Below are 24805 nucleotides of genomic sequence, written 5' to 3' on the forward strand. Positions count from 1 at the left end.
CACCACACAGGACAGGACAGGACAGCCAGGACACGGTACCTCTCCATCATGGTAGCTGCTTCCTGCTCTCTTTTCCGTCTCTTTCTCTCAGCAATGCCTCGGAAAGCCCTGCCGAGACGTCAAAGCGTTAAGCGGTCTTGTTTTGAAACAGCTTTTAGAGGCGCCTGGCCTAACACCAAAGGATTTTTGTCTGAACCCAGTCTGACCCAAAGGGTAAATAACCTCTACAGAACTTGTCTGATTTAACTCAGAAACCGTGACAGTATTTTAAATGACAGTTTGTTTGACCTAGGTGGGACTGAAATGCCACGCAGTTGAGAGAAACTGACTAGACTAAGGCCCTTTGGGTCTAGTTGGGTTCGGGCATAATGTGTAGTCAGGGCGGGATGGGGCAGCAGTAAAGGTTTTTGTTTTAGTCTTTAATGTTAGTTAGGGTTTGGTTAGTTTGGTTGACTGGTTAGGGTTAACAGCACAGAGGTGTTTTATCTACCAGAGGCAGAAGACATTGTGGATATTCTCACAAACACACACACACTAGGACCACGATGCAAGAGAGGGGTCTACAAGAAGAGACATTGAGGGAGTAACCAAGAAACTGCACATCCTGCCTACCTACCCAGCTTGAGTTATACAGTAAAATAAGCAGCTAACTAGCCATCTACTGCCTGGTTATTATGACACAGAGTTTTTAATACATGGCATTTTAAAGTGATGTTTTTTGTGTGTGCCTGTCTTGATGTCTGATGAGTATTTCCCATCCTGTCCAGTAAGTTGGTCGACGTGGCTGTGCCTTTCCCAGAGGGGACAGTAATGGCTTTGACAGGATGCCACACATAATGAGAATCATCTGTGACAGCGTATGTCAGAAAATGGAGTCACGTCCTACGGTCTAGTTTTTGAATGAGGGACAGACAGACAGCCGATGAGCTCTGGGATGACAAAACAATGGGCTGCAGTCACTACAGTCTGTACAGTGAAAAAGCCTTCATAGCTCTGCCTGTGCATTGGCTGTTACATTCCCTCCTTCCCCTCACGTCGCTTTCTGTTCCCTTTTCTTCAAAAAAACTAACATGTTGGAAGCGACTCTTCCTTCAGCGTGTCTCTCCTTCCACCATCTGCCTTCACCAGTAACTCTGAAAGATGACAGCCCTCTTCCTTTTATGTGCTACAAAGCAATCCAGCACATTTCCACCAAATTCTACCAAATTCAAATGAAGAGTTACAGGTGTAGGCTGGTAAAACTTTTGGTAATAGGCCTATAGGCCTCTTATACTCTATGGTAGACCAAACCAATGCTGAGTGTGCCACTAAGTAACTTTTGTAGGAATGAAACAGTTGCCATCATCTGAACGCGGTACCTAGCTTTCTGAGCAGACTGCTGCTAGCCAAAAATTACTGTGCTATTCACTAACCAGAGAAATAAGTGGGCCACTCATGAAATCTTTCTGATGAACAAAACCAGCACAATCTCTCCAACTGCAACGATCTAAAAGACACAGAGTAAGGCTTCTTCTTTCCCAAAGAGAACGGATCTGAGTGTAACTATCAGACACCATCATGCAGAGAATTAGCTTACATTCGCTACAAGTTAACAGATGTATCAGCAAAGCTAAACATTACCATTCACCATCTAAAATATTCACCTCCAACTCTAGAATATTAAGACAATAATAATGTACGTTACAGCGCTAGTGCTTTTAAAAACTAGCAGTTCAGATTGCACTTTAGCTTTTAAATGCTAGATACTGAACATGAATACATATTGTTAGATGTCCTATTCATCAGCTCGACATGTGTCTATTTTTAGGTTTAACCACAATTAAAAAAACACTTTGCTTCCAGCAATGCATTTCTTTACCTTGAGTATGGTTACATAAGCTAATGGCTTTAGGCTTTAGGCACAAATGTACACAAATCAGTCATAACATTATAACTACCTGGCTAAACCTGAGTAGGTCCCCACACTGCAGCCAAAACAGTCCTGACCCATCGAGGCATTGACTTCCGAAGGTGTGCTGTGGTATCTGGCACCAAGACATTAGCAGCAGATTCTTAAAGTCCTGCATGTTGCACGGTGGGGCCTCGGAGGATCGGACTTATTTGTCCACCCATTGAACTCGCACATTGAACTCCTGAACAATTTTTGTTTTGTGGCAGGGTATATTGTCCTGCTCAAGTAGACCACCTCCAAAGTGGTCTACTTGAGCAGCCATTTGGCCCAGCCATTTTGAGCAGCCATTTTGGCCCTTGTCAAAGTCACTCAAATCCATCCACTTACCAATTTGTCCCACTTCTAACATCAACTTTGAGGACAAAATGTTCCCTTTCCGACTGAAATAGCCCATACTGACAGGAGCCAAGATTACAAGATAATCAGTGTTATTCACCTCACCTCTCAGTGTTCATAATATTACTTGACAACTTGGCATTTCACTATTGTTGTCTCTCATTTATATCCTGCTATACAGTGACTTCCTTGCTCTATTCATTCCTTCCTTCCTTGCACTACTTGTACATCTCGCTATTTACTGCCTCTATACCTTCAAAGACCCAGTCCAGTGGACACTGAGGTGGAGGGGTTAAGGACACACCAGACTACATAGCACAAAGCCACAAGAGGAGGAGGTTTGAAAAAATGTTACCTAACTGACAGAGTAAGGAAAAAAGGAGGAGCAACAGGAAAGAACAGTGGGGGCGTTTGAAAGAGCTACTCACGATATTCTACAGCCGTGGTTTGGAAAGGAGGCACACATGTAGAGGAAGGAGAGAAGACAAAAATGAGAGAAGTTAGCAACAGGGCTAGAAGAATACTTCACAAAGACATAAAACAGAAACAGCTTTCTGTTACAGTTCCCAGGGTCTGAAGAGGAGACAACATAAATAAATAAAAATATTAACAAAATACTCACCTTGTTCAATAAAATTCACTAACGTGCAAGGACAAAGATCTAATTAGACCATGTACGTTAGAAGAAGCGAGGAGAACCAGAAGACGCATGATGATAATGCATGTACAGTATGTATGTTTAAATCTGATCATAACTTCTCATTAGAATCAGATCATATCAGAGACAAATGGTTTGGTCAGTTCAACAGCGAATGTGTCATCCATCAAACCGCAACACGGCCATCATGTTAGAGGTGAAAGACGCTGATTAGCCCGCCATTTTAATCACAGGCCAGAGTCAGACCCATATATCAGTCTGACCCTAATAGGGACAATAACAGATGGAGACAGATGGAAAAAGGGAGTGGAGATGCTGACATATGGATAGAGACGAGGGAGCGTGGGAGAGGAGAAGGGAAAGATTGTGGGGGGTGAGCATTGTCTATTTAAGAGTCATAATTATGAGATCAGGGTGATAGGTGATAATTAACCCGTCACAAAGACTGGAAAGCACTTGTGTGTGTGTGTTAGTGAATGCACATGAGCTGTCTAGACCAACACACATTCTCTAAAAGTATTCAGTCCTAAGATTCTTCACTGTTTAGTTTAGAAATTCACAGATATAATTCCCACCATTCAGTACAGCTGCATTTAGCTGGTTCCAAGGTCCTGTTATGGATCAGTTTGACTCACTGTATGGATAACTGGGAAAACTGATGGAAGTCAGGTTTAGTGAATTAGAGTCACTGTCCAAAAGTGAAATCTAGACAGGACCAGAGTCCATACAGTAGTGGTGGAGAAGTTTTGTTGAGGTCCAGGTCTTCATACTGATAAATTCACATGTGGAAGAACGTATTTGAAGTATATATGATTCCACTGATTTCACTGACATTGTGGCAGTGTTATGCTCAGAACACTTACTATTATCTATAACTGGATATATCCTATTATTTATTTTTTTAATTTATGCATTATGCATTTTCAGACATAAATGTGTTTTATTGATATGATATATTGATATATTCATTTTGTAATATATTATAATCAGGGCTGTCAAAATAGCCATATATATATATATATATATATGTTTTTTAAAGCGTGATCAGCGCACACGCATATTCTGTGATTTAGGCCTAAGCAAGACCAAGTCCCCCTGCCCACACATTTTTTGTGATGGGGCTGGAAGCTCTCTCTTGGAAACTGATTATACTCCAGCAATCAAATAATTTGGGTGGGCTGATGGACAAAAGAGTAACAGCGACATAGTCATACACGTCATCTGAGTTGAGTTGAGTTTGCTTCCAGCTAAAAGGTCTAATTGGCAGCAGGACTGTCTAATTACATGCAAAAGTTTTCTTTTATCTGTATCATTGAAACACGCCCCATAATGGAATTTCGATTCATATTCTGATAAGACTTGAGCCTACTGTGCAAGGCTAAAGCCTGACCCATAAGTTGGGAAATCAGGAAGCAATGCCCTGGATGGAAGAAACAAACTTCCTTGAACAGAAAATAATAAACAAAAGGATCATCCAAATAGCAAGCTCAGCTCACTGTCGACGTGAACCGAGCCACCACCGGAGCACTCAAGTTCAACAACAGATCCAGAAATGCAGATGCAGCATATCCTCTGAGCATGCTTCACCTTTGAGGTTGTTCAGAAGAATAATCTGGACAGGATTGGTTTTACACATCAAGGTACATTTAGAAGAGATAAAAAAAAATGCAGTTAATTTGAATTAATCACATATTAACTATGGAAATCATGCAGTTAATCGCAGTTAAATATTTTAAACGATTGACAGCCCTAATAATAATATGCATTATATTTAATCTAAAGTAAAGGTTGGTTTCAATTTAAAATAATACGAATAATGATTTGAATATCGGTAATCACTGATTTCCATGAAGGAACCATCAGGGTAAATAATAGAACTAGACAGCTGGCACCTATTGGCACTTTATAAAAAGCTATGAGTGACTTCATATCAAGGTGAAACCATCCAGTGAGAAATGTGTGAAGCTCATTATGACTCTGCAGCAGAATGGTACATTTGTAAGCCTTGGAAGGAAAAGGCTGGGCCGTATCCTGCCAACACAGTAGCGATGTAGTAAGACACTGTGATGCACAGAGTGGGAGTGGAGGCGGATTTCCATGCCATACTCACGCCTGCATGGTGGTGGTGGCTGTCTGAAAGCTGAACATATTCTCTTTGGGGAACCAGCTATTAGGATTGTCCTCTGCAAACACAGAAAACAAAAAGGAAGGCGTGGTGTCAGTAAGCAGAACATTCAAACACATGCCTTACAGTTAGCGGAGGAGGCTAGCGAGTGTGAAGTGAACCATCTGAGGGTGAATGGGGTGAGATGCGCCTTGTTTCATTCACTTAAAAATTTGGATATATCTAGTTTTCATCCCTGTTAACTTGCATATTCAAATAGTAAGTGAACATGTCCTGTGTATACTTATGATCCATTTTCCCATCTTTACCCCTGTCATCAGTAGACGCTCTGTCCTCGCTGTACATCCTCTCCAGTTTCTTGCGTTGCTTCCCTCCATCCCGCGGCGAGGTATCCAGGTCCAGTGAGCGCTGGCTTTGACACGGAGCCCGAATGCACGCAACGCAGTCTGGGGTGTTGTCTTCCCGCGACCCCCCTCTCCTCATCCCCCAGTCCCGGATGTTGCTGGCGCTCTCAGAGCTCTGCAGAGGCTGAGACGACGAGGGTGGGCCTCCGTGATGCTGGTGGGCATGGTGATGGTTGCTGCGGTGATGGCTACTGCGGTGGTGGCTACCGCGGACAGCTGTGGCAGACGGCTGACTGGTGCAGGACAGGTTGTGGTTGGCACCAGCAGGGGCCTGGGAAAGAGGCTGCTCCCTAGAGCCCTTCAGCACCTCGAGCTCCAGGCTCTCCTCGCTTCCACGGCCCCCCAGGGTCATCCCTCCTTCCCTGGTGATTGTGTACACCCTGGCCGGCTTCACAACAACGTTCCCTTCAGGGCCCTTAACACCCGGTGGGTCCTCCGTGGAGAGGCTGCGCTCAACAGAGAGTCTGCGTTTGGAGGGGCCCAGGGGTGCTTGTGCTTGGAGGGTGTTGACCTGAGTCTGAGACTGTGGGTGAGGGCTGGGATTGGACTGGTTGGATTGGTTGGGTTTAGCTACGGGCAAACAGCGGCTCTGTGGTGGCAGATTGTTGTTATGCAAGCGGCTGACGTCTGGAGAGTCACAGTCCTGGCCAGGAAAAGTATCAGACAATAGATGATCTAGAGAGAGAAGGAGAGAGAATGGAGAAATGTAAAAAAAATAAAAAGTCGAAGCAGGTTACAAATAAATCATGTTGTCTGTCATTGTACAGCTTTTGCTGGTACATTTCAGATAAATCTGTAAAAAACAAAAAGGAAGATTGTTTGTCTCTCTCTGGGATTTGTAGCTCTGGCAGCTGAATAGTAAACATTTACAAGCCAGAAAAGCTTTTGGGAGGACGACAAAAAGAGAAAAAGATTGTCTGAGTGATGGAAAAGAGCAAGGAGAGAAATGATGAAAGATGTGGAAATGGATGAGCTGGTACAGTACATGACGTCTTCGGCAGAAACAAAAGCCCAGTCGTCCTGCAGTGTCATGGAGGACAGAAGCACCGTCTCACGGAGTAAGCAGCTGCAATGCTGAAGGCTTGTAAATAAGTGTTAGCTCATGGGAATGAGATTTCCGTGCTGTGGATTAACAAGTATGGAACATGTTTGTTGCAGAGTGATACTGACAGGACAGAAGGCAAACCTTTACCTCTGGGTTTCCTTCTTTATGATTTTAGATGTGTTTTAGCTCAGTCAATAAAGGAACAAAAAGTAACCAAAGGGACTATATGTTAGCATAGTTTGTTTTGTCAAATAAAGACACTGAGACAGTTTTTTGCTGGCTAGATCATTGGACTGAAACATCAGGCTTGTTCCAGTGCATTCCACAGATGCTTGATCAGTTTGGAACAATGTCAGTTTTGGAGGTCAGGTTAACACCTTGTGATGTTTTTCCTGCTTTTTTTGTGTGTGTGTCTGTGTCAGGCTGCATCCTGCTGGGGATGGGTGCTGCCATCAAGGAGTGTCATTGCTATGGGGTGGGGGTGCCTGGTCTGGTCTAGGTGGGTGCTACATGTCTAAGTAACATCCACATGAATACCAGGTCCAAAGGTTTCCCAGCAGAACATTGAAATGTCCCAAGATGGTCAATGTTATTTACTTCTCCTGTCAGTGGTCATAATGTTGTGGGTGATCGGTGTATCTTATTGGCTTAGAGTAAATTTTCAAAACAAATAAATTTAAAATTGACTCCCTTGTCTGCTCACCACTCTTTAGATAAACTCAATATTCCAGTACAAACTGTAAATTGAGCATTCAATAAGTTCAGACATAGAACTCTAATGAATCATCAGCTGCTGAATTGTACAACAGTCATTTTGGCATTCATAAAAAGAGGCGTATCATAGAATAGAATCTGGGAGAGCAATGCACCATGGATAAAGTTACACACTCAGAATTTGGACAGTACAAATGTTCCACTATATTGTAAACAAGAAGTGATTTTGGACACAGTTATGGATGTGTAGCCAACTATTCAGCACTGTGAGTCAACCAAGTAGGAGCACTTTTCAGCTAATTTTCACATCAAACATAGAGCAGCTTGTCATTTTGCAAATTTACTCAGCATCCCACTGATACAGCCATAGCTGCAGTGATGAGGAAGTTGTTATTTTTTCTGTCAGTTGTGAGGTTATGTATTTTAAGCCAGATATTTTGGGGTAAACAGCAGATTTTGTCACTTCCACGTGGCTGACTACTTAAGACTGTGTGTGCTGCTTACCTGCTCCGTTGCGGTTCTCTGGATTGGTATTGGACAGGTATTCCCCGAATGCTCGGGCTGCTCTGTAGAGACACAACAAGTGCAAGAGTTAGCCTTGAGCTCTACGGTACAACTGCTGCTGTCAAACACAGAGGTGACTCACAAAGTGTCAAGGTTTTCTCTCCACATAAACAGCCTGTCGGAGCATTTCTTTCTCTAAGGACACTCCACTGCAAGTAGATTACACCAACAGCAGTCTGTTGGGGAGATTGTATTGATTTTATTCAGTCTAATCCATATATATAACAGCCGTCTCTCACCAGGGTTACAGTCTTCAGTTATACGGAGGACAGGAAAACAGCTTGGAAGCTACAGCTTGCCTCCTCTGCACAGGGTAGGGTAGGGCAAGGGTGTCATTGCATGTGCCAGGAAACAAATTCAGACATGTACACATGTTATAAATGTACTGGCAGGAACAGCGAGGAACTGGCATGGTATGCACGTCTTCTATGTGGCAGACTGTCTCTCGCACATAAAACATAATGTCCTCTCTGATGTTTTAAACCTCTTCAGCTCTCCGAACAGGGCTGTAGACAGGTATCTCCACATTAGTGAAACAGAAAATGACCCCTTTTTGGACTAAAACAGAGATATTCATAGGATTTTTGTTTGTCCAAAACACCTTACACAACCCTGAGTGCATTCATTTTCAGTACCGGTGGGCATGAAACGGCATGCACTCTGCACTGCTACAGGACCGTGTATGGATCCTGTAAAACTGCACAGTCCTGGCAACAGCAATTCAATATACTCCCTCTGAATGGGAGGGCAGCCTTGAATAGCTGTGATTAGCTCACGAAGATTAGTTCAACATCTGTGATTGTGAATGCACAAGGCCCTCCACAATGGTGTCAATTGACATTTCTGTAACCTTTAATATGGCATAAAGCATGGTGTTCGTCTGTAGGACCTTTCAACCCTGAGTGAGACGAGTAGTCAGGACAATCATTTATTGATGGAACTAAAATATACTTTAAAAAAAAAAAGAAAAAAAGAATAAGATCCAACTTGGGTGTTGGCAAAGCAGAGGCATTGCTTTGACTACGGCCTGCTCATCTACTGTCACCAGAACTGGAACCATGAAACTGGTGTCAGTCTGCTTTATTCAGTGTGGTGCAAGATCAGCATTCACTTAATTCATATTTGCATTAAAAGTATCCTCCTACAAGGCTCTTCATTGTTCAGTGTAACTGGCACAAGTAAAATCAGCAGTTGTACTATGGTGTGAAACAGTTTGTACAACAGTCAGATACACATTCCTCCTTCTGAAACACCCACATACCAACAATACACGTTGTAAGATATAGGCCACACACAAGCACACCTATGGGGAAGCAGTGCAGCCTCTAATCACTCTCCACCCACTCACACCGACCTGGCATTCCTGCCATCTGCACACACAGATATACACACACACACACTCCCACATCCTCAGACTGCGCATGTGGAGCAGCATGCAGAAAAATAAATAGACACAACGCACAAACACACACTCTCACACACACACCGAGCTAACATCTCATGGGGGTTGTGGTGAAATGGAATTGCTGTGTTGGTGCTGTAGACTATATGCCTTCCTGCTACGACACACTAAGTAATTAAATATGAAGCGGCACCTGCAGCAGCAGCGCTGCTCCCCATGAAAACTCCCCTCCCTGCCTGGATGATGGGGGAGGAGGGGGAAGAAGGGAGGACACGAGGAAGAAAATGCATCTCTGATGTATGCACTTGACTCTGTGTACACCTCATTTATCATCTTTATCACGTTGGCTAAAAAACTGGCTTACTAAACATGTTTATCTGTACTGTTAAATCTACCTTCACATGCTGTACAGTATTTTGTGGTAAATGTATACATTTAATTTGTAACTTCTAAGGCTGGTAAAGTGACCTTAAAATAGTGATGTAGTGACTATTTTATTGGCTTGTTTAGCTAAACTTTATAGCCCTAGCCAGGTAGCTACATTTTGGCGCCACTCTATCAATACAGCTCTCAACTTAAAGCTCTCTTAATATGCTAGCATTTGGTAGTTTTTCACTGCCAGGCCGTTGGCCAGTGCTTATGGTCCTCATAATTGCAGGGTGTCTCAGCCTTCCAGGTGACTTAATATGTTGAAGTGGCAGCGGAGTGTGTCGGTGAGAGCGGTCTCTGATTGGCTGATCAGATCAGAGAACCAGTGCGAGAAGATTAAGGGAAGTCAACAAAAGTTCAAAAACAAAGACTGCTCTCGGTTTTCTGAAGATTCAAATGCACAAGTATTTCAACTGTAGGTCAACTGATCAGCACGATAAGTGACGGTTCGAGGCTCTTCCTAGCCTCCCAGCTAATAGCTGCTCTTCCAGTTTCCCCTTTTGAATATTAAATGCAGACTAATGCCACCTGCTGCCAAGAAGAGTTATTTCCTTTCACACATGTGAACATACTGTATGTTGGTGGTAGACTTTGAGGTTTGTTTCAAATTTAAGTTTTTGTCCCAGACACTGGTGCCACGTTGGTAGTAGTTTGGTGTTGGTTTGGTGTGTCCAGACCTTTAAACGTATTTGTAGCATTGATTCGCATAATTGTGTTACCTTACTCATCGTTATCAACATCTCGTGACGTACTTTACAGTCCATCAGAGGATGCCATAATTTCCTTCAAAGTTCCTTCAAAGTTCAGTACAGTTAAAACAGTGTGCTACTGGTCAGCAGATCCACAGTTCACAGATCGTTCATTGCAGTGATTCCCATAAAATTATGCTGTTTTAAACGCTCGTCTCCCCAGGCCTCTGAGCGTCCACATGAAAGCAAGACATGAGCAGTACTGTATCTACTGAAACATCTTTCAGTCCAGACTGACTGCACCCTTCTTGAACTTTCTTTCTATGCCGACTGACTTTTACAGGAAGAACTTTACTATGTTAGCACATTTTAAGCAATTCAGTTGCTCTAATGAAACAGTACGGTACAACTCTGTTTAACTAAGTACTAATGGTGCATATGTAACTGACAACTACTGTATAATCTGACTAGTGCTGTATGCTAGAGAAGTGGTTGCACGTTATTGCATGAGGCAGTATGTTTATAAGTGCTACCACGCAGTCAGATCTTTCACTTGAAAAAAATCATGTTTTTTGGAAAGCCGTGCGGAGCTTGGGCACATCACCCCGATGTGCGCTGCTCTCCTGCTGTCTTGTGAAAAACATAATGAACCATGCTTTATTCCAAACTATTGCCGTTACACTCGGATAAAATCTGAAGCTGATTTTCAGACAACCACTGCAATATATCTTCAGTGAGAACATCCCTTATTTATTGCTCTCTTCATGTGATTAAAAACCCCAAAGATAGCACATGCACGCACATCCGTATGTATTTTTCCCCTCCAGCTCTTAAGTTTCTTCACAGACCCAGCAAAGGCTAGACATGCTCCTCAGGCCAAAGTGGTTATCTGATGAGTGTTATCGCAGCAGTCACCTCAGATTTTACATGCATTCATTTATATATATATATTTTTTTTTTTTTTTCACCCTTGCAGTCTGAAACACAAAACATATAACACTTGCGTGTTGGAGAGTTTTATCCCATGAATTATACATGGCAGTCAGTCTTGTTGTGTCCCAATGCAGCCGCTGCACCTACTGCATGTTTTTAGCCATGTGACATGAGGCAGAAGGAGGAGGAGGAGGGAGAAGGAGAAACACAGTGACAAGAGAGAGATGTGTTTATAAGTCTGAAATACAATGTAAGGAGGGAGTGGGAAGTAGCATCAAGAAGGGAGCCCTAATAGGTAAGGAAAGAGTATCGGATAGGGAGTGGAGGCGGGTGACAGACAAGAGACAGATGATCCAGAAATGAGATGATATTACGCTCTCAGGAGCTGGTCATATGCAAGGCTACTCCTTCCTCCTTCTCGCCATGCGTGAGGGAATGAGAAAACTGCATACCTCATTTGAGGAATGGCAGAGCTTATGGATGCCTGGGGAAATATTTACATCAAATGGCACAGTGATGAAAGCTGCAGAGAGGAGCTTCAGTGGCCCATATACAAGGATACAGTCTGCTAGTCTGAGTGGTTTTTCTTTGTGTTTGTGTGACGGAGTGTGTTTTCTGTGTCTAGGTTTTTTTTTTTCATGCATACCAGTGAACGAGACTCTAGCATGGATATCGTGTTGGTGGTTAGCTCACCAGCTAGCCCAGTGACTAGTCACTATACCACCAAACTAGCTCTGTCTGTAAAGGAAAGGTGGTCAGTTCTGCTTTGCCTGGTTATGGAACGGATGACCAAATTATAAGACAAAAAAAACAAACATAGTTTGATGACTTTTCCAGACTCATGCTTGTGAAAGGGTGATGCATGAATTCATTGACATCATATCTAGTTTTTGCTTGAACCTCCAGTCATACATAACAAAAATTCTGCTCCACTCGAGACAGAAAACTAATGGGTGGATTAACCAACTAAATATGATAAAGTCACATTTTGGAACTTGGCCTTTATAAGCTCTTGAGATCTCCAGCTAGCGTAACTGCCAATGATAATAATATTAATGCTAATACACATAAATACACAATTACAAATCCTCTTCCTGCACAGTCCACTGCACCTGCCTCACTTAGTTTACTTTGCTTCACTTTACAGATGACTAACATCTCTCGACTACGACCTCGAGCATAATTTTACTATGTATAGTTGGCAAAATATTGCTTGTTTTAATATGATCGAAGGTTTTCTCTTGAAGATTAACTCAGATACCTCTGGTAGATGACACGTAGCGATGTCAGCAAAGGCTGCTTTGGGAATGCAGGTTTTCCAGCACACTGTTCATTTCAATTAAAGCTTATTTATATAGCATCAATAAAAATTGTGTCAAGATACTTCACAGAAGCCAAAACTGCTGAAAGTGTGTTTAAAATAAACTGATTGTTTTTTTTTTCAATCACGTCATCGATGACGTCCGTACAGTATGCGCAATAAGTGATGCAGTCCAACTCAGTCTGACTACACTGTAATGTGTTCAGGTTCATGCACTTCATGAGGATAAAAGAAAATCATTATTCAGCAGAATAATGAATGTGCAACTGAAATGTGTGAAGACAACCAAACTTGAAGATGATGTTCTTCTTGACTGCTTTGTTGCTGTGTTCAGGCAGAACCATCAGTCATTCCATAAGCCGTTGACACTATTCAATAAAAAGACAATATCAGCCAAAACGCATCCTCAAAGCAATATTGTAGTGGCCGGTGCAGCAGCTATTCTTTAAAGTGAGCCTGTATTATCACATACTCTGTGACTTTGTTTCAGTGTGACAGGCTCTATGATGAGTTCAGCCTCCGCAACCAGCTCCAGCCGTCTGAGGGGGTTTGTCAAAGTGTTGACCCTGCTGTGCCCTCCATGTTCCATCCGCTCGCTGGGAGGTGATCAGCAATACAGACCATAATTAGTCAGATCAATGAGAGGACTGCTGGCCATCTCACCGCTCACATACCTGCTTCAGTCATTAACAGGCCATCATTATAGCCCTGTTACTGAACCAAACTCATCTTACCCTCTGGACTGGTGATGAGCAAGAGTGTAAAAAGGAAAGAAGAACTTATTAATGCAGCATGCGGGATTAGGAGAAAGGGAGGAAAAGAAAAGACAAAGGGTTGAGTACAGGATTAAAACAGGGACCAGAGTGTGTGTATGAACAATATGCACCTCTCCAGAAATGCCATGACGCATAGTTACTTTTCTGCATAGAGATGTGATTGGCCCGCCTGGTAGTAGCATGATTCCGCTTTAGTATTTGCGGCTACTTCTCCATCTCCACAAAGATGAAACACATCGAGGAAAGGTTGACTGAGGAGGTTCGGAGATACAAACATCTGTAGGACTAGTCTTCAGTGAAATTTTGCCGAAGGTTTCAGTCACCATTGTTGAAAGTGAAGCAGGAAGTAGAAACAAAAATGAACCCAACTGGCAAAAAAGACACAGCGCTGACTAGTGTTTGGGTGGCGTTGTTACAGAGCGAGCCATACCGATGAGCGCACAAGTACAAATGGCTCGCACCGGCGTAGGCTCCGTGTGTAGGTTACGTCGTCTATGTCCCACAAAGGCTTTACTGTTTGGGAACCATCTGGTTCTCGTCAAAGTCACTCAGGTCTTTACCATTTCTCCCCCATATTAGTAAGGGAAGTAAAGTAAAAGAATTGTGATCATGGGTGAAGTGAAAAAAAAAATCCTCATTTCCTCTTCCTCTGTTAGTGCTAATTTCCCATGAAATAGCTCAGCCAAATCATTAGACGGAAAAGATTGAAATTCTAATGTGTTCAATTTTGCTGACTTTGTCTCACAAGCCTGCAAAAGAAGAAAGAACTGCTATGTTAACTTTTGTCACTTCTTATATAACTCAATTACAGTCTTCAAGTCTCACCGTTAAGCGTGCAATTCTTGCAATAGTTGCATGTTAATTTATATTCTAACTTTCATTTAACTCTTCACCTGATGCTACTACTCCTTTTAATTTCCATTTTTTAAGCCAGAGTTCACCTGCTTCCAGATATTACACTCCCGCTGCCAAACCACTCTTTTACTATCTCAAATACTTTCAGCTCCTTTGCTGCAACTCCAGGCCAGGAATTGTACTCAAATTGACAGTTCAACTTTATTAACTTAACATACCTTTTTCCACAATTATACCTTTGTTTAGCTACAAGCAGAACTACATCGTATGTATGAATTGTCTCTTCCTATTTAAATATTTATTTCAGATTCTGCTGCACCGATCTCTGAATCCCTAACCCTAACCCTAACACCTGATTAATCTGTTCATAATCTGTTGATTAACTGATTACTTAAAAGGAAAGCAGAGGAAAAGAACCAAGGCAGCAGCGGCACAGATTCCGTGTCCTACTTTAGATTCATGCAACCCAAGTCTGGCCTGTGTTCATCGTTTTCTCTTGGTGCCATTGTTCACATTGTGGCTTCATATCTCTCTGTACAACGCACACTGGGAAGGCTGGCTAGTAAAGAGCTGATGACTTCATTAAGAGACACCTGCTTCGCTACACTCCACTGACAACAAAGGCCATGAGTCAGACAATTACCCAGAACTCCCAAGAGGCCAATGTGGGTTCATCAATACACGCTGGAGGGGGGAGAAAGAGCAAGTGTAAAGCATCTCATGTAAAGAGACACGAGGCAGGACAATAGCCAAAACAGGAGCAGCCTCTGGTTCAGTTAGAGTGAGACCGCTCTGTTGGTCTGTTGACATACTGGGTTCATATTGGCTTTTATTAAAGGGGCACCAGGTAAGAGGTTTAGTGCCCCTTTAGCACTAAATGACCATAATATATTTCTCTGGAGGACTGGTGGGTTATGAGTTTTGTGGCTATCAAAATTCACTCTCCATCCCATTCTCCCCGATAGCGTCACAACTCAATTTTTAAGACTCTCCCACACCCTCTAGATGGAACATTCACACATGCACACAAAATACGAGTACTTCCAAATTCTTAGTTTGAAAGAAAATAGTAGAAACCTGCTTTATCTACTCACTATACATTTCCGTTTGGCTGCTGCTCTTTAATTAGATATTTATGAAAGTGTGAATTTAATTACTATGTCAATTACAGTTCAGGAGCCATGAGTATATTCACTGAGACTGCAATTCCCTCTGGTTGCTTAAGGTCAGCAAGGATGAACAATGACTTAATGACCATTCACAATGCAGGTGGAGAGTGAAAGCCATCTATCACCTATTTCTGCGGTCTAAAAACATGCACGCTGCATGATGACAGACATATGACCAACAGAATCAGGTACATCATGGGCAGATTTATAAATCAGACTGGAAAACCTGAATAAAAACTCGCTGCCTTAGTCGTCTCCATCCCAGTGACACTTAGACTCCAGTCTTTAGTGTGCTATAATGGTTTAAATGCTGTTTGAGAGGCTTGTGTACTTTTCATAACAGGAACAATTCTACAAATCTGCAATACGTTCAACAAATATGTCCTTTAATGTTCACTGACATATTGTAAACGTTCCTTCTTTACAGTGTGTTCGTACTAGCAGTTAGAGAGCGTCAAGATGGCGTTCAATGCTTGTCGCTACGTCAAAGCCCATTCAAAACCCTCCAGCTGATGACATTGCGCTTGAGAGACACTCAATGCCAACTCAGTGTCAGTGTTGCTGGCAATGCAAAGTTGTAGCGTTTGTTGCATCGCTATAACACATCTGTGCATGGATTGTTCCCACTAGAAATTCAGATCAGACGCAAAACATCAGTAGCATGTAAATGCTAATGGAATGTCAACCAACTCAATCGGCAACATCAGCAGCAGCATCATCAACTGTACTGTCAACAGCTCAGCTCCTGAGGAGGTTCAGGGACAGGAGGCTATTGAACTGTCTTCATTATTCATTCATTTTCTGTAACCGGACAGGTCGTCAGTCATTCGCAGGGCTAACACAGAGAGACAGACAACCATTCACAAGCACACCTACAGCCAATTTAGAATCACCCATTAACCTAATGAGCATGTCTTTGGATGGTAGGAGGAAGCTGGAATATCCGGAAAGAACTCACGCAGACAGAGAGAGAACTCCACACCAAAAGGCCCCAGTCAGCCTGTGGATTAGAACCCACAACCTTCTTGCTGTGAGGCATCACTGTTAACCACCACCCCACTGTGCTGCGACGAACCGTCTTCATCCAGCTATTCTGACTTTACAGTCGGATGAAGACGGTGTACTATGTACTATGTTCCATTAGAAGTGTCCAGCAATCTTATATGTTCATACCATGACCAGTATAACATTCTCTTTTTGTATCCGTCTTTGTTCCAAATCGTTCCCCATTGCTTTCCCTTCATTTCCTGTCATATGGTCTGTCTCTACTGTCAGCTATGTAACAACAAAGGAATAAAAATCCCCCCACAATAATTATTAAGAAGCATCATGAGCTGTGTCTTTTTGCTGCCAGTGGTGCATTGCAGAAAGTGAATACACAAAGGAAGACAGGCTAAATTTAGTTAAATTGAAACTTTTGGAACAGTCTCCCTAAAACTCAGAACTTCTTTGCAAATTCCCATGCAAGAAAGCAACACCATCTAACACACCTACAGTGCTTGCATTCAAGGATACATTATAAACTAGAAATATTCTGGTGCATTCTGGACACTCAAGATTAGATATCACAAATGCTGGTTTAAAAATCTGGTCATATCTGGCCTTCCAAGCCACCTGTGATTTATGGTTTATGTTTTATAGAGGGGGCCCAGATGTTTTACAGCTAATAGCCACACTGAGACCGTGGCTGGAGCTAATCTGTGCAGCGACAAGGACAGGGTCGCTGCTGGTCGCACACTCCCACGGGAAAGAGGCCATGAAATCACATTTTCACTAGAGTGGAAACTATTAAGTTCTAAAAACTGTTGGGCTGTGCAATTCATTTTAAGGAGTGACTCAAACATTCTTGAAATATTAAAGGTGACACTGGCTTTAAAGCGCATGTAATCTTTCCTATCTAGTGGGTGATCAAAGCAGAACCCCTGGTTTTGGCGGGCTTTATAAAGATTTGTCATAAAAAGGACAGGGAGGCAAGTCTAGTGCTTCAGGTGGAGTACAAAACAGACAACTAATTTTCACCCAACTTCCAAAAAGTAAGACATTAAACACATAATGAGACAGAAATGCCCTTCAAGCCACGTAAAGCCTCAGCTTGTTTCATATTTCTTAAAAAGAAATCATGCAGACGCATTAGCATACAATGGCCCATGATGCAAAAGAGACTATCAATTTTAAATCAGACAATTTTCAAATGCAGATTTGCTTTTGCATCCCATTTCTATGCATATTCTTCCCTCGCCATCCTCCTGATGAGCCCAGCTCTGCCAGCAAAATGCCACCCAGGCAGCCAAAACAAATATCAAGCCCATTGGAAGATAGCAGGCTGTACTGATAATTCATTCCATGTTTAATTTCAGGTTAATGACAACATTCTGCCAGAGAGGAACAGTGTAGGACGCACAGAAGCCAGACTGGCCTGATTTTTTGATTATATGATCCAGTTTCCACGTAACCCAACATCACAGGTTGTCCACAGCTCGAGGTATTTATTCAAAAATTCCAAACCCACATATCATCCTGATTATCTCCAAAATCCAGCAAAGTGTTGTCAGTAAACTCTTCACAGAAGACCAGTGTTTGCCAACCTGGCTGGCATCTGATTGAGTCTACCAAAGAACAACAGAGAGATGACAGCAATCAAACAAGGCATAAACCCAACTCCCTCAGGACGAAGAGCCCACGGCTGTAAAAGGGGACACGACTGACTCCAAACATAGATATGGACAAACTAAAATTCCATACTGCAGTTTTATGGAACAGATTATTTAAAACGTTAATGTATGATTTTATGATTAACCCTGCCCTGCTGCAATTACTGGCAGAGGTAGAACTCTTCTGCTGTAATTTTAATGAGGTTCAACCACATTTAAATCCCTGTAAACAGTTTTTAGACACAAATACCGCAGCAACAATAACCCATTAATTTGTAATAGGACTGTGTACACGGCAAAACGGAAGGGGCCCATGGGCCAGTGAGCAAAATGCTTCCAAATTTTTATTCTTTAAACATTAACAAGTGCAGTGGCAGAAATCCAGACAAACCGTATCTGTTTTGAACAATTTCCAGAACAAAACACATTGCCACAGGGTGAATTATTGGGTTTGTGTAGGTTGCACAAATTTCCACACAGAGCTACGCTCTCATCTAAAGCTGGATGAGGTCAATTTCTGAACTTGCTGTTTGTATTTTGGGGGTTTCGCATCTTCTCAGATTAAAACTACCTTTAACCAAACATGAGTGAAAACATAACATAGGTCAATAGCATTTCAGCCGAGCAACATCTTAAAAAAAAAAACAAAAACATTCAAGCTTATAAAAACCACTATTATTGTCTGTATTAAACAATGACAAGTAGTTTTGGTACTGCTTACAGATCCAGTGATCGGACTGGCCTGACAGATCCTTGCTGAATCATAATCAGTTCCCAACAGAGTGACTCACGACCAGTTTTCCACCGCAAAATAACCGTGGGTGCGGAAGCTGGTCTGGCTTCCCGGCTACACAATACCAGATACCAGCTCAGTTCTACACTGGTTCACTTCATTTCTCAGTTTGATATCCAACACCTGAATGTTAGTTCTCCTCACTCTTGCATGTTTTCAGTTACTTTGAGGCCCAAGGTCCAACCATATCGAACCAGCCCAAACTAGCACTGGGAACCTTTTTTCCTAACTGTTGAACTCTGCCTAGCTTGGCAGTCTCTTGTGATGTCTCCTTACAATTTCTCCATCTTCAGGTGGACATGAAATTGTCTTAGAAAAGCAGTTTGGGTATAGATATATACTGTATACTTTGAAAATCAAAGACGATCCAAGGTGACTGTTGAACAGCATCTAAAAACCTCCTTCCCCAAAAGATTTCCACTGGCCAGGTGTGCAGAGGTGAGACGCTCTCAAAAACGTAATAAATACCTGCTAGAAAAGATGTCAGAAAGTGTGAACCGGCAGTCCCAACTGATTATCACATTTCATATTTCATCGTACTACGCGCCAAGACTCATTTGCGATGCTGTCTTGTGTGGCAAAAACAGCTTTTAAACAATTAACCCGCAAACCATATTCTCTGGTTCAGCAATAACATCCTTTTAATTTTAAATATAGTGATTAATATAACTGTTCAATTAATTCCTAAATTCAAGGTCTGAACAACACAGCCCTAGTCAACCATGTGGTTTAGGCACAGATCTTTGAAATATTCTGTAGTGTCATAGTGAATGGAGTGACACTTCAGGGGACAGATGAATGAGGTCGAAAGGAGCGTTCTGGAACAAGAGGATCCCATTAAACCTCCAGTATAATCCCTCCACTGCGTCGTCATTCACACTCACCCAAAGACAAATATGCTGGATTGGATTTGTCAGGGAGAAAGTAAAAAATGGATTTGCCCCGCTCATTCACTGCACAACAGATCAACTCCGATCACCCGGCAGACTCGAGACACCACTAATCCCGGCTTGGCTGGGATTCAGGGCAAAGAGCTATTGTTCGCCGAGAGCCATTAAACTCCTCGTCAACTGGAGTGCAGCTCACGATCGCTGACAAGAGCGGGAAGTACGCACTGTACGGGCCTTGGCCGCGGTCCACATGCGTGGCTGAGATGCTGGCCGTGATCGGCGTGATTTATGGAGAGTTAAGCGTGAGGTGCGAAAAAGCGAGCGAGGCGGAGAGGGAGGCGATAAACAGATAAACAGCAAAACGAAGACAGAGACAAATGGAGTTGGAGAATGAGCGCAGAAGGGGAGCATGGTGGCGACTGTGGTAGTAAATGGAAAGGTCACGCGGTAGCCTGCTTCACTGCACTCAGGCAAATGATCATAGACTTAAGGAAGAACGTAGATATATGCACACACAGGAGCAGGGGAGCTTCATTTGTCTGCATACTGGATTCTGAGGTCAGCAAGTGGGCGACACGGACTGAATCCCAAACCGCCGAACATTACTCATCCCGCAGGCTTCAGACAGCGAAGACACATGACACGAAGACCTTTCCTGGCATGACTCATGCACTCAAAGTCAAATGTCATTAGAATTAGTCACAGGTCCAGTGAGTCCAACTGGAAGTTTGTGGACCAGTAAAGAAAAGATTATATAATGTATACAGCATGCAACACAAGGACAACCCACAAAAAGCTTATTATAAGTATTTACGGTGCAGTTCACAGCATTTGAAATGTGTAGAACTATGTGCACAAAAAAATATAATAATAATAAAAAAATCTAAATATTATATAGCAGAATGGAAACTTCACTGAAAGTTTTTGCAAAGGCAGCAACTCATGATTATTTTCACTATATATTAATTTAATACGTCCATCACGGTTTTCGAAGTGCAGCAGGAAACAACTCCAAAGGTCTGTAAAATATGTTGAACAGCCAATCCTTACAAATCTAAATCAAATATTTTCCCAGGTCATATGTAATGTATGCTACGAAAATTTAAATCTAATAATAATATTAATCATGTATTTGTAAAGCACTTTTCAAGCTACACAAAGTTCCCTTCATAGACAGCATAAAAAGAAAACATTATGCTGGGGTCTAAATAAAAAAGAAATAAGTTAAAGTAATCAGAATGTGATTGGATTAAAGGTAGGATCAAGCCAGGCTGAAAGCAACATTTTTAAAAATAAAATAGCTTGAAACCATTCCTGCACAACCGTAGAACTCCGTCTATTTTATGGGTTTATTTAAAAGAGAGGTTTCTAACAGGATAAATAAGTGAAAAGGAAATAAAGCCAGAAGCCAAAGTGAAACTTTAAAAGGTGCCAAACAAAGTGGGCAGAAGGGGAGCTTGTGGCTTTATGACCTAATCAAAATGTATTAATTTATCATTCCCGTTAAAACTTGTCTTAAGAATCTCCTGATAGCATTAGTTTAAAGCAGCAGGCTCTGCTCCCCGTGCGCTCCGCCGCCTCTCTCCGTGCGGCTGCGGAGCGCTGCGCATCCACGGGGACACACTCACCGAACTTTTGCGGCCACGGAAGATATCGCGTCACTCCTCAGATTCTTCCTTTTGGACACCGCAGTTCCCATGCTGAAGTGGACACGACCCAGGGGAGAAAACGCAGACCATTCCACAGACTGATCAGCGAGGGAAACAGACAAGAGAGAAACCCACCAGGAGACGGGGGAATGAAAAGCATCCGTACGCAGCGAGCCGCGACTTTAATTATTTCATATTTGTCTTGATCGTGTCTCATGGGTTCAAAAAAGAAAGAAAGATGGATGTTCCAGAATGCTGCGTGCTCGCCGTGGAGCGCAGCAGCACAACTGGAGGATAAATGAGGGGAGTGTGGAGCGCTGCGCTCTGCTCTCCTCTCCTCTTCCAACTGAAGCCTCCAAGTAGGAAGCGAGACCATAAAAGGAAGAGCAGCCCGCCTGCCTGCTGCACGGCCCGGACAGGTGCGGGGGGAGGGAAGCGCTCAGGTTCATTATATGGGTGTATATGAGATGCGGAAGAGGTGTGGACACTTGAGTCCACAAGTAATCTTGCAGTTTATTCTCGGTTGCCTTGAAAAAAGGCACACTAGAAACACTAGTGCAAATCGTTTTCTAGTGTAGAAAAGAATTTGCATTGGAGTTAGGAATATTTAACTTTGTTGATGTGGTCGACTTTTTTTTTGCAGTAGCCTACAAATGGAACTCGTGGTTGATGCACGGGAAGTCGTGAACACAAAATGCTTGGTGCTCAAGGGTTAGCATCAGCTGTAAGTCGTAGGAACAACGCTGCTAGGCTCCTGTCTGCATCTAGAAGCCACAGAGGCTAACAGTTTACAATTAAACAATACAATTAAAGCTGAGGACACGATAGGAGATTTTACCCACGTTGGGCAAAGTCTGCACCAGTCTGCACTAGTTGGGGACAGTCGGCATGGGCAGTTTGCACAAAAATCTGTTTTAGTGAGTGTGTGAGGGGTGAAGACGTCAATCTGCAAGTATGTGAGGTTAGCAGACTCAGTCCCAACCGGACCTCAGTCGCATCCAGACACGTTTGAATTTTTGAGTGGACTCTGGACACATCATCGGGTAGTGTGAACTGATCACTGGCGCAGTTGTGTGATCCCCAGTCTTTCAGTCATCATCCAAAAATCAGCTGAAGCCAGTCTGTTAGTGTGCACGCCTAGTCTTTTCAAAAAAGAAGATGGTGAAAGTTGTGTGGTGTGTTCCCAGCTTAAGTTACAATACATTAACTGACCATCCACCTCCACCATTTCTGGAAAAAAACAACAACTCATGACCTTTACAGCAACTTCCAGTTACAAGTTGTGACTACCACAAGGGGTAGCAATTTTTTTAAAATTACTTTTAGGTCAAGCTAAACTCAGCAAACTGACCACCGGTGTCCTCTTGTGACAAGAAACGCGTCCCCCCCAAAATTCCTTAGAAAATGGTGAGTTGCGGCATGTTTGGCTAGCTCACAATCTTGACTAAATGGTACTGAATATATTTGTTCCATTGTTCTAAAAAACGTTTTGTTGTGTTTTTTCAAGACTCTCAATACGGTGCAATGAACAAAGTCCAGTGAAACTGGGGGCCATCAGTTGTGTTGTGCAGACGTGGGATTAGTAAACTGCTCTACAGTAAATAGCCCTACTCGACTGCTCTTCTGATCCATATTATGGCGAGAAGCACTCAGCTAAGTAAAGAGAAACATCAGTCCATCATTAGTTTAATAAAAGGAAGATTGGTCAATCCGGGAAATTTCAAGAACTTTGAATGTATCCTCAAGTGCAGTGGCGAAAACCATCAAACGCTTTGATGAAACTGGCTCTCATGAGGACCGCCCCAGGAAAGGTAGACCAAGAGTCACCTCTCCTGCAGAAGACAGGTTCATTAGAGCCACCAGCATTAGGAGCAGCATATTACCAGCGCTTCTGTTTAAAGCCTACATTGTTTGGCCCAAGAAACACAAGGAATAGACATTAGCCCAGTGGAAATTTCAACTTTGGTCTGATGAGATTTTTGGTTCCAACAGCCATGTGTTTTGCTGGTTGATTTGAAGAGCTCTATATATAGTTTCAATGGTAAAACACAAAAGAGTTGTTGTGATGGTGTGGGTGTGCTTTGCTGGAGACACTGTTGGAGATTCATGCAAAATTGAGCGGAACCAATTAGTGGAACCACCATTTGTTTTTCAACAGGACAATGACCTGAAACACACCTCCAGGCTCTGTGAGGGCTCTTTGACCAAGAAGGAGGCCGATGGAGTGCTGTGTCTGATGACCCGGCCTCCATAATCACCTGTCCTAAAGCCAACTGAGATGGTTTGGGATGAGTTGTTGGCTGCTTTTCCTTCAATCTGCGGTCCAAGTGCTCGACACCTCTGGGAACTCCTTCAGGGCTGTTGGAAAACCAATCCAGATGACTATCTCATTAAGCTGACTGAGAGAACGCCAGGACTGTGACCTGCATGCCTGAGCAGTAATGAACCCAAAACAGTGTTATACCATGTCTCGCAGTGGCTAAGATACAACATGAAATTCAGTCATCTTCCATAGGTCCCAAGCAGCCACACTGGATAATCGCTTAATGAACTCCCAGGCTTTTTAGACCACTAGAGATGATAAATCTATCTGAGGAAACATGACGAGTAAAATCTAACCAACATCAACAAACTACACCTACACTATGAAGTTATGCCTTTTACTTTTTGCTCATTATAATAAGACGTAAGACACATCTCCTAGGATGTATCCCACAGTGTGGTTTATACAAATCAGCAATAATAGGTTGCCTGGGGACACTGTGGATTACAAAATGCAGAGTGCAGTAAACAAAAGCGGCTCATTTGACTTTCATTTCCAACCTCATCAAAGTGACCTGAGTGCCATGCAGATTTTTATTTTTTGCACTCTGCGGAAGCAAAATCAATTCCATGTCAATATTCAATCAGGGTAAAATAAAAATAAGAAAAGAAAAGAGAGGCAACCCATTTCCTCATTGTGATAATGAAAGTACGTATAAGATACGTAGGGCTGGCTGCAACAGATACAGCACACTCACCACATTTTAGATTTCAGGAGCATCTCACCTGTCAGTGTAGCAGCAAGCAGACGGACAGTGACAGACACTGTGGAGCTCCACTCTGACTCTTGGCCTGTCACCGTCACCCTGGGTCCACGGCTGAAGCAGAGTCCCTGACTTGGAAAAAAACAAACCGAATGTCACTGCTAATCAAATGTGTGTATAGCAGACTCGGACAAGACTGTGGAAAATTCGCTCTGTGACAACATTTTCCTGCATAGTCATATCTTAGCTCAGGCCAGGCATATACTGAGTGTGTATTACAAACACACAGTACAAAAAAAACCCTGAATCATACACAGCGTAGTCGTGGTTTTTTTTAAATGATTCTGATGGTACAAACTTACAGTTTTAAGTTGAAGCGAAGGGTATTTGATCTTGCATGTAGTATAACCTTGATGCATCTAAAG

General features: G+C 42.7%; 1 protein-coding gene across 1 annotated transcript in view; it reads right to left on the reverse strand.

Moving 5' to 3' along the window:
• nsmfb (NMDA receptor synaptonuclear signaling and neuronal migration factor b) overlaps positions 1–21443 on the reverse strand; it is a 43221-nt gene extending 21778 nt beyond the window's left edge. Inside the window, exons 1-5 of the mRNA XM_084551291.1 lie at positions 21334–21443; positions 7738–7799; positions 5379–6149; positions 5056–5128; positions 40–108 (exon numbers count right to left, since the gene is read on the reverse strand). Of these exons, the coding sequence (XP_084407417.1) occupies positions 40–108; positions 5056–5128; positions 5379–6149; positions 7738–7799; positions 21334–21404 (1046 nt within the window). The 5' untranslated portion in view covers positions 21405–21443. The remainder of the gene's footprint in view (positions 1–39; positions 109–5055; positions 5129–5378; positions 6150–7737; positions 7800–21333) is intronic.
• Between the last annotated feature and the right edge of the window lie 3362 nt (positions 21444–24805).

The sequence above is a fragment of the Chelon labrosus genome, assembly GCF_963514085.1.
Source record: "Chelon labrosus genome assembly, chromosome: 9".
Lineage (NCBI taxonomy): Eukaryota > Metazoa > Chordata > Actinopteri > Mugiliformes > Mugilidae > Chelon > Chelon labrosus.